Genomic DNA, 16,206 nt, shown 5'->3' on the forward strand with positions numbered 1-16,206 from the left:
TAGAATAATCGTTCAGATGAATTAGCCTACATAACATAAATAGTGAAAGTATTAAACATTTGCAAAAAGAGAGCTCAGTAACCAAACTGGGCATGTTTGAACTGGGCATGTTTGAAAACACGCTAAGGTAAGAACTATTGTTCATCCAGCAAAGATAACTGCTTCAATGCTAAGGACAAGCATATTATAAAGTTAATCATTATAAAATCATTATAAAGTGACCAACTCCATTGATCTTCACATGCAGGCATGTGAAGATCAATGAGTTAAAGGGTGTTTGTCCTCCTGTCCCTGATGCCCAGGGACAGGAGGACAAACACCCTTTAACTCTATGGGACCACCATGCACGATGATGACCCGGCCTCAACTCCAATTTTGGAAGTGCTTTGGCTTTGCCTTGTGCTTACGATGAACTCTACCCACAGGCGACATCTAGCGGGAAAGGGTTGTAAATTGACATGGCGCACACATTCTGCTGCATCAAATAAAATCATATAATATCTATGCATCAAATGAGCAAATATGTACAGTTCTGCCAGAAATGGATGATTCTGCTTTGAAAAATAAACACTTGATTTACTAATTATGTATTGTACGTATTACTATCATGTGTTATTAACAGTAGCCTACAGTATGCAATATAAAAGACCAAATATAGAGTTAAGTATAAGGCAAATGTGGACTCTTATTCCTTGGGTTTTACTTTGAAGTCCACTACCGCTTCGCCGGCTATCACGCCGGTCAGTGTTGCCATGTCCCCTTACTATAAGGCTTGTTCCTATGTAAAGTTGCTTGTTAGTAGCTTGAGTTTTTTTGGTCTTGTTTCTAAAGTGTCGATTTGCTTATTCGGTATTTTTTCCTAATGTTGCTTAAACCAGTGGTTCGCAAACATTTTCATGTCAAGGCCCCCCAAATGAATATGTATTTGTCCGCGGACCCCCCCCCCCCCCCCCCCCCCCCCCCCTCTGAAAGCAATTTGTCAGATTTGTGCTAAAATGTTTCAAAATATGTTTCACTTTTTTTTTCCAATAATAGCAGATCTACAAGCTCACAATGCCTCGCATCACGGTTCGTTGTGAGCTTGTAGATCTGCTATTTTCAAATATCCGATGCATATAAGTGCTCATGTGGCCTAGTCACTTATATTTTGAGCTTGTTTTCATAGACCAGGACAGGTTGCTTGTTTCTCTCACAACATCTGGCAACACTGGCCCCTGTCATTCAGGACCAACAGTGGCACCCAACCTGGAAAGCATCAGCCAGCACAGCACAGCACAGCACAGCACCCCGTGAACAGATGGATGGACATGGACCCCAACATGTGTAGTAGTAGTGGGAAGAATCTCGCTGTCATCATTGGGATATGTATGGTGGGTGCAATACTCATCATCTTGCAGGTGGGGGACCCACTGGACCCCATCATCAGCAATGGGTACCAGATGATCTGGAGGAAAACGGGGCTGATCGGGGCTCCGCTGCGGGCTGCGGTCTGCATCATCGGCGGCGTGTCTCTCCTGGTCGCCGGCTGGCTGTACAGCCTGCTGTTCAGTCCTCTGGAGCTGCTGAAAGGGCCGGATGATGTGGGGTATGTTGCCGAGGACGGTCGATCGTCCCGCGCCCAGGCTGCGAACGAGGCGCGCCGTAGGCGGAAAACCGGCGACCTGCCGCCCGTCTACCCGAACGGCTGGTACCGAGTGATGGACTCACACATGCTCGACCGTGGGGCTGTAAAAAATGTGTCTGTTCTAGGTATGAGTTGAGTGGCATCAAAAAGGTTTTCACGAGCAGTGGTGGAAAATTTACTACATCTTTTTACTAAAAGTAAAAGTATCAATAGGCTACTGCAATGTAGAAATACTCTGTTACTTACAAGTCAAAGTCCGGAAACATTTACTTGAGTAAAAGTGCAAAAGTATTGGTATCAAAATGTACTTAAAGTAGTTACGTTTTCAAATGTGTAAAACGTAATTTCTTGTTGTTGAAAATAGCAGATCTACTTTCAAATGGCCCAATACCAGCAACCACTGAGCCCCATCACTGCTGGCCACTCTTGAACTTTAACCACTTAACCAATGTACTAATATATGACAAATAGCGAAAATAGCTGGTCTATACTGTGAGCTTGTAAATCAGCTTTTTTCTCTTTTTTTAATTTATTATTATTATTATTGTTATCATTATATAGTTTTACATTGTTGACTTTAATGACATGTCCAAAATAGGGATGACAGGTTGAAAGTTGTTCATTTGGCTGTGTTTTTGTTGTATTGTTCTATAAGGCAAAGTTGTCAGGACAATGTTGTCACCTTTGAACTTAACCACCTTGTTACGTTCTAGAACTTGATAAGAACATCATGTTGCAAAGGTGTCCACAACCACAGTTGGGTTGCTTGGAAACGTTTCATCGGCAAATGCAGAATCACCATTGTTCTGTCATCTAATGTTATTGTTCTGTCAACTAATCTTTAAACAAAGCATTGGAAAGTGTGTGAGAGGCGAATGTCATGGTGACAAAGTGGTGACTATTTTAGCCTAATGCCCAATAATTATAGCCATGACATTTATATAACTTGAAAATGAGCTTGAACATGTGAACTTTATATGGGGAAATTAATTCCAGGAAATCTGCTCTCAATGATTGTGAGTTCCTTGAAATTGATTTTATTAGAATAACCGCATGATGGATATCATGCGGTTATTTGCAAATAATTTGTGTGTACAGTGCAGAAATAATGTAGGTAGACCTCTGTAGTATACAAGATAAGTAAGCATCTTTAATGTCGTTAAAGCTAGCTAGGGATTTGGGCAAAAAGTAAGAAAGTTAGCAAAGTAGAGGCATATTGTCGGTATCAGCCAGAGCGTTGGAAACTATCCCCGTTTCGCAATGCGCTAGACCCCTGGGAGATGGATTGCTGAGGTGGAGCGCAACACCTAACATCAGCTCCCAGTACTTACCGCATGACTTGCTACTCATACGCTGAGTTTGCGGTGCCCGGGATTTGAGTCATATTTTATTTGAATGTCTATTCTATATTACAGGCCTTAATCACTGAATGATGGCAAGGACATGGAAAAAAATCAACCTTATAAATCCCAGTAATCAACAAACAAATCACTAAAGACTCTCTGGCTAACTTAAAAGGACTAACGGTAACCTGGAGAAAGACACTAGAGCACAATGATCTTTTAAATATTTAAGCATTAAACATGACCCAACGTTTCAACGCTATTGTTTTGAATCACCATCAAAAAAGTTGATCATGTTAACGGATTAAATAAAAGATATGTGCTCAGTCTTAAACTTTGGAAGGGAATTCAGATTTCTATTGCAAAATTTAGATCATGCAGGGTAGGTCAACAAGAGGTATTACTTGAAGCTCAAAGTGTAATATCCACCCTACACAAGCAGGCATTCTGTCTTGGCTCAGCAGTAAACAATTTGACCCTCAAATTCAAATGTTACAGATTGCAGCTTTACATGAGTTATTTCTCCAACCAGGTGAGCAAGTTGCAGTGTTCCGTGGTGAGGATGGGAAGGCCTATGTGGTGGATGCCTACTGCCCTCACTTGGGTGCCAATCTGGCTGTGGGGGGAAGAGTGGTGGGGAGCTGTTTAGAGTGCCCATTCCACGGTTGGCAGTTTCGAGGCGAGGATGGAAAGTGTGTGAAGATCCCTTATGCAGAGAAAGGTATGAAATGAAGGTGATTCTTTGCACTGATCTCATACCCACCTGAATTATTATAGCTAATATTGCAATTGCTTGGTGCTATGGTACAGTACATTAGTTCGGTGTGTAGGTGAACTGTTCAACACGTTAATTTGATGAAAAGCTGAATAGTGTCAATGAGGAACTTCCTTTGTGAATGTGAACAAAATGGTAGTCCCACTGTGACTTCCTGAGTGAAGACTGAGAGTTGGCTTTTAGCACAGCAGGTGCGCGACTGCGCGTCACAAAAAAGCAACCATGTTCGGTGGATGAGTTTCCTCCATGTTTGACACGTCAAGCTCCTTTTCCAGCAAGGTCCATCACGCTGACGCCAGATTTATACTTAATTGTATGACATGTCGCATGGCGATATCATTTATATGTACGTATATACGCTTCATAATATTTTTTCACAAGTCTTATACAATGCTTGCTCACTGTGCAGTAAGCACTGACTGACTGTGTAACTCTATGGTTGCCAGTATGTATCTCATGCAACTCATCTGTGTCACCAGGACAATTCCTGTACTTGGTGGCTGAAGTTATTGCCTTTGTCATTCAGTGCCAGAGTTTGCCAAGGTCCAGCGCTGGCACAGCTGTGAGGTGAATGGACTGATTCTGGTTTGGTTCCACTGTGATGGACAGGAGCCATCATGGACCACTCCAGAACAGGAACAGATCACACGAGGAGAATGGGTCTACCGGGGAAGAATTGAACACTACATCAATGCCCACATTGAGGTATTGTGTATACATGCTTATTGTGTGTGTGTGTGTGTGTGTGTGTGTGTGTGTGTGTGTGTGTGTGTGTGTGTGTGTTGTGTGTGCGTGCGTGTGTGCGTGCGTGCGTGCGTGCGTGCGTGCGTGCGTGCGTGCGTGCGTGCGTGCGTGCGTGCGCATGTGATAAAAAATACAATTACTTAGTGTATGACTGTTTCCATCATGAAATTATATATTCAAAAATAACAAAGGACAGGAACACAATCCTACATGAGCAAAGCCACCATCCGAAGCACATGATTTGAAAAAAAGGACAATATTTATGCTTGAGCTATGAATGGTACTAAACAATAGACAGTGACTTTTACCACATATCCCTCCCCATTAGGAAATTCCTGAGAATGCAGCAGATGTGGCCCATCTGACTCACTTGCATGCACCAGGTATTTTCAGTGGAGTGGATCTACGCTACACCAGCAGCAAGATCTGGCGACATCACTGGAAAGTAAGCCTTCTCTTGGGATGTTATGTATTAACTCAAGAACCACCAATGCTGTTGCACTGAAAAGTGTGTGTGTGTATGTGTGTGTGTGTGTGTGTGTGTGTGTGTGTGTGTGTGTGTGTGTGTGTGTGTGTGTGTGTGTGTGTGTGTGTGTGTGCGTGTGTGCGCGCGTGTGCGTGTGCGTGTGTTTTCCAGGTTCAATGGCAGCCAGAATCACCACCCAATGGGCATTGTTCGCAGATGCTGCTGAAGCATACTGTTACTATGTTTGGACGGCACCTGCCTCTGCTGGATGTTGATGTAGTGGCTAGACAGGTACAGTAAATACCAGTCTTTCACATTCATTACATACAGCATAATGCTCAAGAACCAAAAACACAGACGAGACAGATAAAACAATAAAGTGCTGAATAATGAATTCCAATGTAGAATATTTATTAAACATCTTTTAATGATACGCCATGATACACCTACTGTATATGAATTGTATGCATTTTAAAATGCTTACATTTAATTACAAATCAGAGAATAAAAATGCTCCTTCGATCTTGGGTTATCTGGCTGTGGAACCCCTAGTTCTGACAATTCAGCAATCAAGTGCAGTCACTTTTGGAGTGTAGTGTTTACATCCCATAATTCATGCTTTGATGCATATCTGTGTTGTATGACAAAAATGATATGGTTTCAATTGCAAAAATTGCTGGCATGAGTCACGCCCCCAGAAGAGAACACATATAATGGACAGTATACAATACCTACTGTATCAAATACAGTAGCTCTTCCATAAATTAACTCTTCAAATTGTATAATTGTATACATTATAGGTTGGCCCAGGTGTGGTCTTTCTGTTGTTTGACCATAGTTTCTTGGGTCGAGGGGTGATCATGCACTGTGTGACCCCAGTGGAGCCACTACTGCAAATGGTGTCGCACACCATCTTCTTCCAGTCTAATATCCCTCCTCTGGTGCCCAAACTCATCCTCAGAGCAGAGTGTGTCCAGGTACAGTGACACATACCCGCTTTTCCTTCTTCATTGTAACTTGGTAATCAGCAAGTTCTAACATTTTGGTGAAAGATTAGTTGGTATAATCAATGTGTTACAATGGAATGCACTATGTTTCAAAAAAAAAAGAAGACATTTAAAAAGGCTTGATTTATTTAACCCTAACCCTAACCCATAGTAGAGTCTTTAAAGGCTGATCACTATGCAGGGTTTCCCTCAAGAAAAACCCTAGTCTAGATGCTAAGTACCGGGTTGGGCTGCACATGCGCGCACTAGGGCTGCATAATATGGATAAAATTACATCGATATTTATGCCAAATATTTCAATCTAGCGATACAATAGCCTATGTAATATGACTATGGGTTCACACTTGTTATTTTATATTTTAAGTACTGACAAATATAAACAGAGCGAGAGAGCTAGAAACACATGCAATTTTACATTACTTCATCAGAGTGTATCAGTATTATTATTAGATCAGTATTATTATTAGAGAATGCCTCATGGCGGAGATTTGGGCTCTGACTCAAAAGAGTAAAACTGTCAATTATATATAAATTACCATATATTAAATATTACTAGTGTGCTCATACTATTTCTAACTTTTCCGCCTCTGTCCAGTTTGAGCGAGATGTAATGGTCTGGAACAATAAGAAGTTCATCTCTAAGCCTCTCCTGGTAAAGGAGGATTCGGCCATCCTGAAGCACAGGCGCTGGTACAGTCAGTTCTACAGTGAGAACAGCCCGCGGCTGCACTTCCAGCGGGACACTCTGGACTTTTGATCTCCCTCAATTACAAATGAAGTGGAGGAAAGGTCAACACTGAGGCTGAGAGGTCAGATCAATGTCAGTTAAACATCTCAGAGCATTGAGAGCAAGGACCTGATTTTTGCGTCTCAGGTCTTGATTATAAAAACGTTGGTAATAAATCAGGTTTATATTCAGGCATTTGATAAGGAAACCTTTAAAGATCCAACACACTTATCAGGAAATGTTTTATATTCATTTTGAGCATGAGCATCAACGAGAATCATTTCATTCAGTTTTTAAAGGTTATGGCGCAAAACGTAGGGTTGAGCAAGCATCTAAAAAGGTTGCTGTCCGCTACACTCGGATATTTCTCTCCTTGGTCAACAAACCCCCTGCTCTTCCTTTTTATGTAAAATGTTAGATGGCAACATACTGGTATTTTAATGTTGTGTTGGACTGAGCTTTGACTTTTGATCAATAAACCTCACTTACACCACCTTTAAAAAAAACACAAACTCATTCAAAATGATCGTTCTTAGGCTATAATTGATTTTAGGACTAAAGAGGAAACAGGATCGATCTATATATTTAATTAGCATTTCATGCTTTTTTAGGTGTGTACAGGAGCTGTATGCTTGCAGTGTCTAAGCATCCAACAACCTTTCAGAGAGCCTATGCTGTGCACCTACTGTATGCATTACCGTTCTATGATGGAACGAGTGTCCGGATGGCGCTATTCGTATATGGTTACAATCAGAAGCCTAATGGTCTATAACAAATAGACTGAAACATTTTTACTCATGTGAGTTTCGGCACTCGGTACACTATTGATTTTGCACAAAGTTATATTTTAATCGGACAAAAGAGCTTTAAGATTTCTGACCATTACCGCCATTGTGTGTTGCTCCTGCGTCCTGCACCGAAGCAATGAGAAAGAATGAGGCATGCGAGATTTGACCATTTCAGCACCACTGACAGACACATTGACACATTAATCTGTTAAACTACTATGTCAACAAATATACTATTTCTTTGACTTGGAGCTTCATCTTTGAAGTAGAGCTTAATTTGACTGGGAAGAACTCAATTTGTTTCCGTTTTTGTCAGTAACAATAACAACTGAGACATGTGTCCAAATGTCAGACATGCCTCCTTACTTTGGTTTGTATTGTAATGACGTGCTTTTGTCTTCTTTTCAACTTAATTTGCTGTCTCCATCCTTCTGGTTAGCGTTAAAAACTGGGACCCAAAGCACATTTTTTGACCGCTCCCTCCCGCCCACAGCAAACTACAAACCGCCCACTCATACAAGATTTGTGTTGGGTCCCACAGGATCCCAACCCCAATGCAGGGCTTTATCTGGTATATTGGCCCCAATTTAAATGTTATGTTTTGCCGTGTACATTTCTTTTATTATTATTATTATTATTATTATTATTATTATTATTGTAGTCCCACATGTTCAATTGGTACAACCTCATTCCCCCCACTCTCTAGCTATTGGCTATGCTTTGAAAGGTCAATGACTGGAGGAGTCAAAGTTGCATTTTTGTTTAACTATGAGCGCAGTGGCAGGCAGGGGGTGTGCAGGTCAGGGGTGGCTTTTATAGGTTCAGCCCAGCCGTATTAATGTGCAAGACGTGCACACAATAGTGAAATAGAAAATCCTTGATTCAAATGTATATCTCCACCACCCAGTTATATCAACATTGGAGTAATCTAATAATTAATGGAAAATCTATTCAATCCATAGAGCACATGCACGTTGTGATGTATAATATAATATCGATATTTACCGGCAGTGTATCGGTTATTTATCGCGAACGGGAGCACAACGATATATTGCAACATTGATTTCTTTGTCCTTCTCCTGGTACGCTGTAAAGTGCTTAGGGTCAGATTCGAACTGGGCTCAACTGCATAAAGGACTATATAGACGTATATAAGGTAACACTCTTACTCAGTGAGCATCTGGGGTGCCCCCTTTGTCACCCATTTTAATGTGGACTTGTCACATCTTTTAATTTGTCTCATCAAACTTGTATGAAACAGAGATTAATGTACTTATTGAAGATGTACATGATTTATATGCTATATCATATCTATAGCATCTCATTTATTCTTCCCATGACAATCATATTAGATCTTAGATTATAAGCTTTTTTAGATTAGCGATTACACCTGAGCAAACCTCATTTGACTTTAAAGTCAATTTATGCATTTACTCAAATGTTTTTGAGAGCATATATGTTTACTAATCAGAGGAGTATGCAAATGTTTTTTCGTTTTTTTTTGGCTGCAACTGGGGTAATTAAAAACTGTGCCTATATACCTTGGAATGTTTTATCGAGAGGAATGATCTTATCATTCATGTCCAGTGTTGACATGAATCAACACTATTTTGGAAATTATATGTTATGTGAAACTGCATTATCAGGGCATTACTCTTCATGAAGACATATTTGTAACAGCACGATTTTACTTGAGAATTTGTAAGACAGTGAAGTGATGCCATAAGACTACAAAGACTTGTTTGCTTCACTGGCAATGAAGATTGCAATGCTGTAAGGCTTTATAATAAACTGTGCCTGCTGACTATTTAAGAGGGAATTGATATTGAATATCTATTTTTAAGGGACTTCATTTCTGTGATTATTGTTTTAGTTTTTTGCATCCCATATGGGATCAACTATCAATTTACCACGGCATAATTTGTTAGGTAAATAAGCTATTTAGAAAGCACAATACGCCAATTCACTACCAGATATTACATGCTCTTATGCGTCTTCTGAATGTCAAATATTATTTTTGTAATTGTATGATATACAAATCTACTGTTTGCAAATCTACAAAATAAATAAACTCTGGTATAATGTTTTTGCCCTTTTCTATAATCGCTAAAACAGTGGTTGTCAAAGTGTTGTCCGTGGACCCCCAGTGGTCCTTGGAGGGGTTCCAGGGGGTCCCCACTCCCCAGCTAAATTTGTTTTAGTGTCACAACCAGTTTAACCAATTAACCCTATTCTATGAGTACAAAAGAAATTGCAGATCAACAAGCTCACAACACGTCGCATTAAAAAAAAAATCATTTACACAAAAAAAAAGAATGTGAGTAATTTTCACATTATGAGTAGGCTACCTTCTACCTTGTACTAATAGACAGGTTTCCTGTTAGTAAACATGAGAGGATATGACCGCGCAGAGGAGGGGGAAGCCTATAGAGGGCGCCATTACCCGCAGCAGCTCTGGTCAAATGTCCATTCATAAAATAAATGATCTTCACCGGGTTTAATGAAAGTAGATTAAATTATGCAGTTTGTAATACCTTGTTTACTCAATAAAAATGATTTGTCGGAAGTTGGATCTGTTTGTATATAATAGCAGCATTATGCCTATTATGCCTAGCAGAATTATGGCTATCTAACTCCCGAACATAACAACAGAGTGAACGGCGCAACAATTCGTTTCCCCCGAGCATGCGCAGATTGCGCATTCTGCTCTGTGATGACGTCGCGCGGAAATCCGTCTATAATTAATCAGATCGTTGAACATTATTATTCTTCAGGAGGACACCGTTATGACGATACACACTCCGGTGCAGTAGGTGGCGGTATGAACCTCACAAGCTGGTGACCCGCGTAACCAAAGAAGACAACGAAGGAGTAGTGTTGCCACGTCCGCTTATTCTAAGTGACTTTGGGCTTGTTTTGCTGGTGAAGTTGCTTGTGAATATTGGTAGTTTCGGCGGGTTGCGTTTTTTTTGGGGGGCTTGTTTCTAAAGTGTAGTTGCTTATTTGGGCTTTGTTTTCCTAATTCCATTGTTGCAGTGTTTCTCAAACATTTTCAAGTCAAGGACCCCCAAATTAATATGTATTTGTCTGTGGACCATCTGAAAATATTCTATGCCATACAAGATTTGTGTTGTTAAAAATATTTCAAAAACATTCCACATTTTTCAAATTTTCTTCAAGATTATTATAATTCTTTGCGTGAAAATAGCAGATATACAATATCACAACACGCGTTGTGAGCTTGTAGATTGGCTATTTTGAAATAGCCAACAATGTTTAAAGGGCGAAGGGCTCGGTTGTTTTGGGCTTGTCTTCATGGACCTGGTTGCTGGTTTCTCTTGGGAAACCTGGCAACACTGTGAAAGAGACTATTATTTTTGTAATAATAATGGCGGATCGCAGGCACAACAGCAAGAGGTTCACCGATGATGGAGGTGATATTTGTCTTAAATAGTGCAGATACCATTATTCTATAAGCTTGAGTTGCTACAACGGTCGCCTACAAATGATGTTAAGCAGATGAAACGATCACCATTCATGTTAAGATAACATCAAGCTAGTGGCTGCTAGCCACATCGCCAGCTAACAGTCAGTGTTGCCATGTCCGCTTATCATAAGCGATTTTGGGCTTGTCTTGCTGTAAAGTTGCTTGTAAACATTGTTTTTTGGGGCTTGTTTCTAAAGTGTAGTTGCTTATTTGGGCTTGTTTCCCAATGTTGTTTAAACCAGTGGTCCTTAAACATTTTCATGTCAAGGACCCACAAATTAATATGTATTTGTCCATAGACCCTCATCTAAATATAATTAGTGCCAGGGACCCCCGTGCAAGATTTCTGTTGAATCATTTCAAAGAATATTCCACATTTTTCAAATTTCTTCAAGATTTGGTGTTGAAAATGGCAGATCTACAAGCTTACAACGCGACGCGTTGTAAGCTTGTAGATCGGCTATTTTCAAATAGCCAATGCATATAGGTTTTAAGTCTTATGCTTCTTTTGGGCTTGTTTTCATAGACCTGGTCTGCTTATTTCCCTCACAAAATTTGGCAACACTGCAATATGCACGCTAAGGTTAGCAGTAAGTGAATTGAAAAGAAAAAGAAGTGGTAGGTCGTAGACTGGCTGCATCTGCAGAGTGTTAACGTTGGATACATCAAATCAATATTTAGAGATAATATACCAAAGAAGACATGATGAGCCAGTGGCAGTGTAACACAGTTTGCCAACTTGGCTAGCCACAGTAGCTAGCGTTATGCTAGCTTGCTAGCTCTTTTGATTGATTGATTGAATACTTTATTTAGAAAGACATGGTAAAAGTACATGGAAGTACAATTCACAATACAAGGTCCTCTAAACTGGATCGCTCATAAAAGCACTTGGCTTATTTAAAATTAGATCCCTGTGCACTCAAATCATGATGACATTTAAGAAGACATACAAATATACACTACTATGCAGAACGTCATACAATCAGCTTTACAGGTTACTGGTATGAAAAACAAGAAATGTCTACAATAGACAGTTTTGGGGGGCGGGGGGGGGGGGGGGGGGGGTAGGTTAAGACTTTGACAGGGGCCAGCTCAGTTGATTGCATACTTCATTGGACAGAAATGCAAACAGCACGAGTACAGTATAGAGTAAAAAAAAAGTCCACTTGTTTCCATTGAGGTCCTATATTGGTGCAATTCATCAACATAGCATAAAAGTAAAACATAACACCAAAATACAATATCATCACTAATAAACACTATACCGAGTAGAAAATGTGTGTGTGTGTGGGGACTCCATATCTGACCCAGGAGTCATCCAATCTACTCTAGTCTAGACTAAATGTTTCAGCTATTAACCCTGGCGTCACTATTTTGAGCATGTCATCATTTATTGTAAAAAATAAAATAAATAATCTACACGCTCTTGATGCGCCTTGAGCTTGTAGATCAGTTATTTGAGTTAGTCGTCGTACGATGTAAGTATAGGGATTACTGGGTAGGTTATAAACTTTCGCATGGGAAATACAGCTGAACAATTCATTCTAGAGCGAGCTCAGTTTGTCATTCCTTCAGGTTATTGATGGTAGTAGCTCATTTGATTGATCAAGCAACTGTTGCTCACCTTGCTAAGTGTCTTGCCTCAAGCAGGGCCGCAGGAGGAGGAAGGCAGAGTGAAAACTAAGCCTGTCTCTTCTAGCTCTGAGGAAGGAGCAGGGACAGCGGGCAAACGCTCAGCTCAACATCTCGCATCTGAAGACGTTGAGGATGATTCCGACTCCTCAAACTCTCCACCAGCGCCTCGCAAAGTATCCAAGATTGGCTTTCAGATGGGAAAGAAGAGCAACCCTATCTCCATCAAACTTGGAGCAACCGGGGGTCGCTCAGCTCAACATCTCGCATCTGAAGACGTTGAGGATGACTCCGACTCCTCAAACTCTCCACCGGCGCCTCGCAAAGTATCCAAGATTGGCTTTGGGTTGAGTGGTCAAATGGGAAAGAAGAGCAACCCAATCTCCATCAAACTTGGAGCAACCGTGAGTCTATGAGTAATGAAATATGGGGGCAAGGAGTCTTAGTTTGCTGTGACACTGAAACATACAGACTGCTTAATACCAAACAGAACTATTTTCAGTCTGGAGAACTGGAAACAAAAACTAGGAAAGGTATGGAAATCATCCTAACCCAGTTTAGAATCCTCCAACTAAATGATACAATTGGTAGGCAAGTTGTACAGGTCATCACTTGACATTTTTATAAACCACACATTGAGTCCATTTGTATGTTTGATTACTCTAACTGTAGGGGAAAACATTTAGCGGCTAAATTTTAGCCTAACCCTGAGAGTGAATTATAACATTTCCAAATATTGTAATAATAGGCAAAGGAGACTCTCTTGATGAGAAACACTTGAGACAAGACGGTGAAAGGCTGTGATACTGGAACATTGTTTTGTTAAATATTTCTTCTCTAACCTTTCCTAGAAGCCCAAAGAACCTGTACCAGTTGTTCCTGCTAAGAAGCCAGGGATGGCCTCTGTCTTCAATGAGGATGATGATGTAAGCACATGTACAATGATGCTAAACACAAATGTGTTGCCATCTGGATTCAAACTCAGGTCTTCTGCATGGGAAACAACCACAAATCTACCATTCGTTCAAATATTCCTTGGCCCCGGGGATTCCCCATATACAGACATGCAAAAGTGTCACTTTTCAGCTACAGTCACCTTTTTGAACCCAAATAGGGCAATTGTGTGACACCTGACCCGAAAGAAAACAACATGTTGTCACCTTTTTCACCTCGGGGCTGTTTGCATGCCTGCATATATCTCCATTGTCCAGGCCGCGCACCAGCTTTTGCCACAGAGTTGAGTAGTAACTTGGTGACGGCCCATTCTGTGACGCACGCGGAACTGCCTCTCGCATGGGCGGACCGCTTTAAATAACTCCCCAAACCCTTGTAATACCAGATGGCACTGTGGCGTGAACGTTAAGCATCAGCCTTTCAATCCCTGCCCCTCGGGATCGAATCCTTCTCATCGCACTATTTATTTTTCATACAATAATTATTTTAGTAGGATTAAGGTTAGTTTTAGGCAACGTTTTTGTCGCGGCCTGTTTGGTGAAAACAGACTAACAGCCCCTAATATTAAGTTGGTTAGTAGTTGACCAAAACATTGTTACAACGTCGGAGGCGCGCCGTTTCTGGCAGACTTGAGCAACAAGAGGCAACCCTGAGTGAGCCGTTAGGCGAGCGAGTCGCCTTGTTCTTATTTATTGGCGTAACCATGAAAACACATTTTTCAAGGTTATCATTTGACTCTTAGTGTTTCGCTAATCCCACATGCAATATCCTCACGGCCCACTAGTGGGCCCCAGCCCACAGGTTGAAAACCAGTGATCTAAGGCAGGGTTTCTCAACCTGTGGGTCTGGACCCCCAAGAGGTCACCAGATGACAGTGAAGTGACAATTTGAGGACTTAACAGATATTTTGAATACCTAAAAAAAATATTTACTGCATCAAAAGTAATCAACAAACTATACTATAAAACTGGTCAAACATTGGCCAAATTGTCAAATAATATTAGAAAGAGGCAACGTTTGTGGAAATAGCCGATCTACAAGCTCACAGCAAGCTTGTAGATCTGCTATTTTCACAATATTAATCTGTGGAACTGAGTCAAACTAAATGTAACTCAACCTCAACTACATTCCAAGTTCTTGTCAGGGTGTGGGTCCCCAGTTCAAATATGATTATTTGGGGTGTCGCGGCCTGAAAAGGTTGAGAACCACTGGTCTAAGGTTTTTCTCTTCTACAGAGTGAACCTGAGGAGATGCCTGCAGAGGCCAAGATGAGAATGAAGAACATTGGCAGGTACACACGTGACTTTCCTTTGACTCTCTTCAAATACAGATTATTAAAAAAATCTTTGATATGGTTATATTTACTCCAATGAAGAAAAGACTGTTTGAATAAGTAATAATACGTATTGTCTTTTACATGTATATTATTTTCCTCTGACGTGTACTGTTTTTTGTTTTTTGTTTTTAATTAGTAGAAGTTGGTCTTAATCAAGTCTAAATGTATTAACTCTATACTTTTCAGAGAGACACCAACATCTGCAGGACCCAACTCCTTCAATAAGGGCAAGCAAGGTTTCTCTGATCACCAAAAGCTTTGGGAGAGGAAGCTGAAGGCCCAGACAGAAAAGCCCTAAACAATACCATTTTGTGTGACCTTGGGGGTATTTTCTTTTTTTTTTTGTTTTTGGTTTTGGTAGGATAGCCCATGTCAGATAGATCCATTGAGGCTGAAACCCTTAAAGCTACAATCCGGGACATAAATTAATGAATAAAACGTTAACCAATCTGTAATGTACAGTATGTTAATACAGCATAACTAGCACATCTGCAGTGGCACATAGGTTGAACACTAGATCAGCCATCATCTTTGCTGTGGTTCGGCCATCGTTGTAATTTACTCTCTTCGTCGTAAGAGGACATAAAGCGTGCGGATTGTAGTTTTTGTGCGTGTTTTTTGGTGTCTGTACTGAGCAGGGGTTGACACCAACGGTTGCCCGACTGCCTGTGGCAAGTAAATAAAACGTCCAGGAAAGTGTAGTTTACTTTCAAGTTGGCCGAACACGAACGGGCAAATTTGAGGGGGTAAGCAATTGTCTTCAGTTCGCTATTAACGCAACACATATATCTGTCTATAAACACTTGAACGTGGCCACAGCGCTCTCCCCCACACACACACACGCACACACACAAACTCTGCGTGCAGTGGCTACTGAATGGTAGTTGAAATTATACCTCTTAATGTTATAATGGACGATATGCTTTTCGGGCAAGTGGGCATGACCTTTGAGCAAGTAGAACATGACCTGTTCTTGCCAGACGGGCAAGTGCCTCTGAGACCTTAGTGTCAACCCCTGCGAGGTGTACAACTCTTAACCACTACCACCAGGTACTATGTGGCAGGACGTGCTAGAAAGCCTCGTCTGTGGAATGCGATATGTGGGTTGCAAAGGGATTAGTCAGGAAACATTAAGTTTATCCAAAAATCTTTAATGGCACCAGATAGTGTTTACTGACTAATTTGGCAATCATGCTTCTTGGAGACCCCAACTATGACATGTTTGTTTTGTGGAAACTTGTAAGGTGGATTTCATGTTTTTTAGTTTGTCTGCTATTGGTGTAAAAATGTACATAGAATGAACTGTCACAATCTTGTTTTATT

The 16,206-nt window shown here is 40.8% G+C and overlaps 2 protein-coding genes across 2 annotated transcripts; both read left to right on the top strand.

Moving 5' to 3' along the window:
• Nucleotides 1-92: 92 nt before the first annotated feature.
• LOC311042895 (cholesterol 7-desaturase nvd) lies at nt 93-6,716 on the top strand (the record flags this gene model as incomplete). Its single annotated transcript, XM_084053977.1, has 8 exons — nt 93-127; nt 1,226-1,749; nt 3,500-3,688; nt 4,269-4,447; nt 4,815-4,931; nt 5,124-5,243; nt 5,753-5,929; nt 6,555-6,716. The coding sequence occupies 8 exons, from the start codon at nt 93-95 to the stop codon at nt 6,714-6,716; spliced, it is 1,503 nt and encodes a 500-aa protein (XP_083910103.1).
• A 4,113-nt stretch (nt 6,717-10,829) lies between these two features.
• On the top strand, nt 10,830-16,181 carry pcnp (PEST proteolytic signal containing nuclear protein). Its single transcript, XM_084061920.1, has 5 exons — nt 10,830-10,908; nt 12,612-12,997; nt 13,445-13,519; nt 14,783-14,838; nt 15,070-16,181. The coding sequence occupies exons 1-5, from the start codon at nt 10,863-10,865 to the stop codon at nt 15,179-15,181; spliced, it is 675 nt and encodes a 224-aa protein (XP_083918046.1). The 5' UTR covers nt 10,830-10,862; the 3' UTR covers nt 15,182-16,181.
• Nucleotides 16,182-16,206: the final 25 nt, after the last annotated feature.

The sequence above is a fragment of the Gymnoscopelus microlampas genome, assembly GCF_963454915.1.
Source record: "Gymnoscopelus microlampas genome assembly, chromosome: 1".
NCBI lineage: Eukaryota > Metazoa > Chordata > Actinopteri > Myctophiformes > Myctophidae > Gymnoscopelus > Gymnoscopelus microlampas.

Bases quoted from the DNA above. Each gene is read 5' to 3' on its own strand.
- pcnp (XM_084061920.1), top strand. From the start codon at position 10,863: ATGGCGGATCGCAGGCACAACAGCAAGAGGTTCACCGATGATGGAG. The intron at 13,520-14,782 runs GTAAGCACATGT...TCTCTTCTACAG, and splicing joins TCTTCAATGAGGATGATGAT to AGTGAACCTGAGGAGATGCC. The intron at 14,839-15,069 runs GTACACACGTGA...TATACTTTTCAG, and splicing joins AGAATGAAGAACATTGGCAG to AGAGACACCAACATCTGCAG.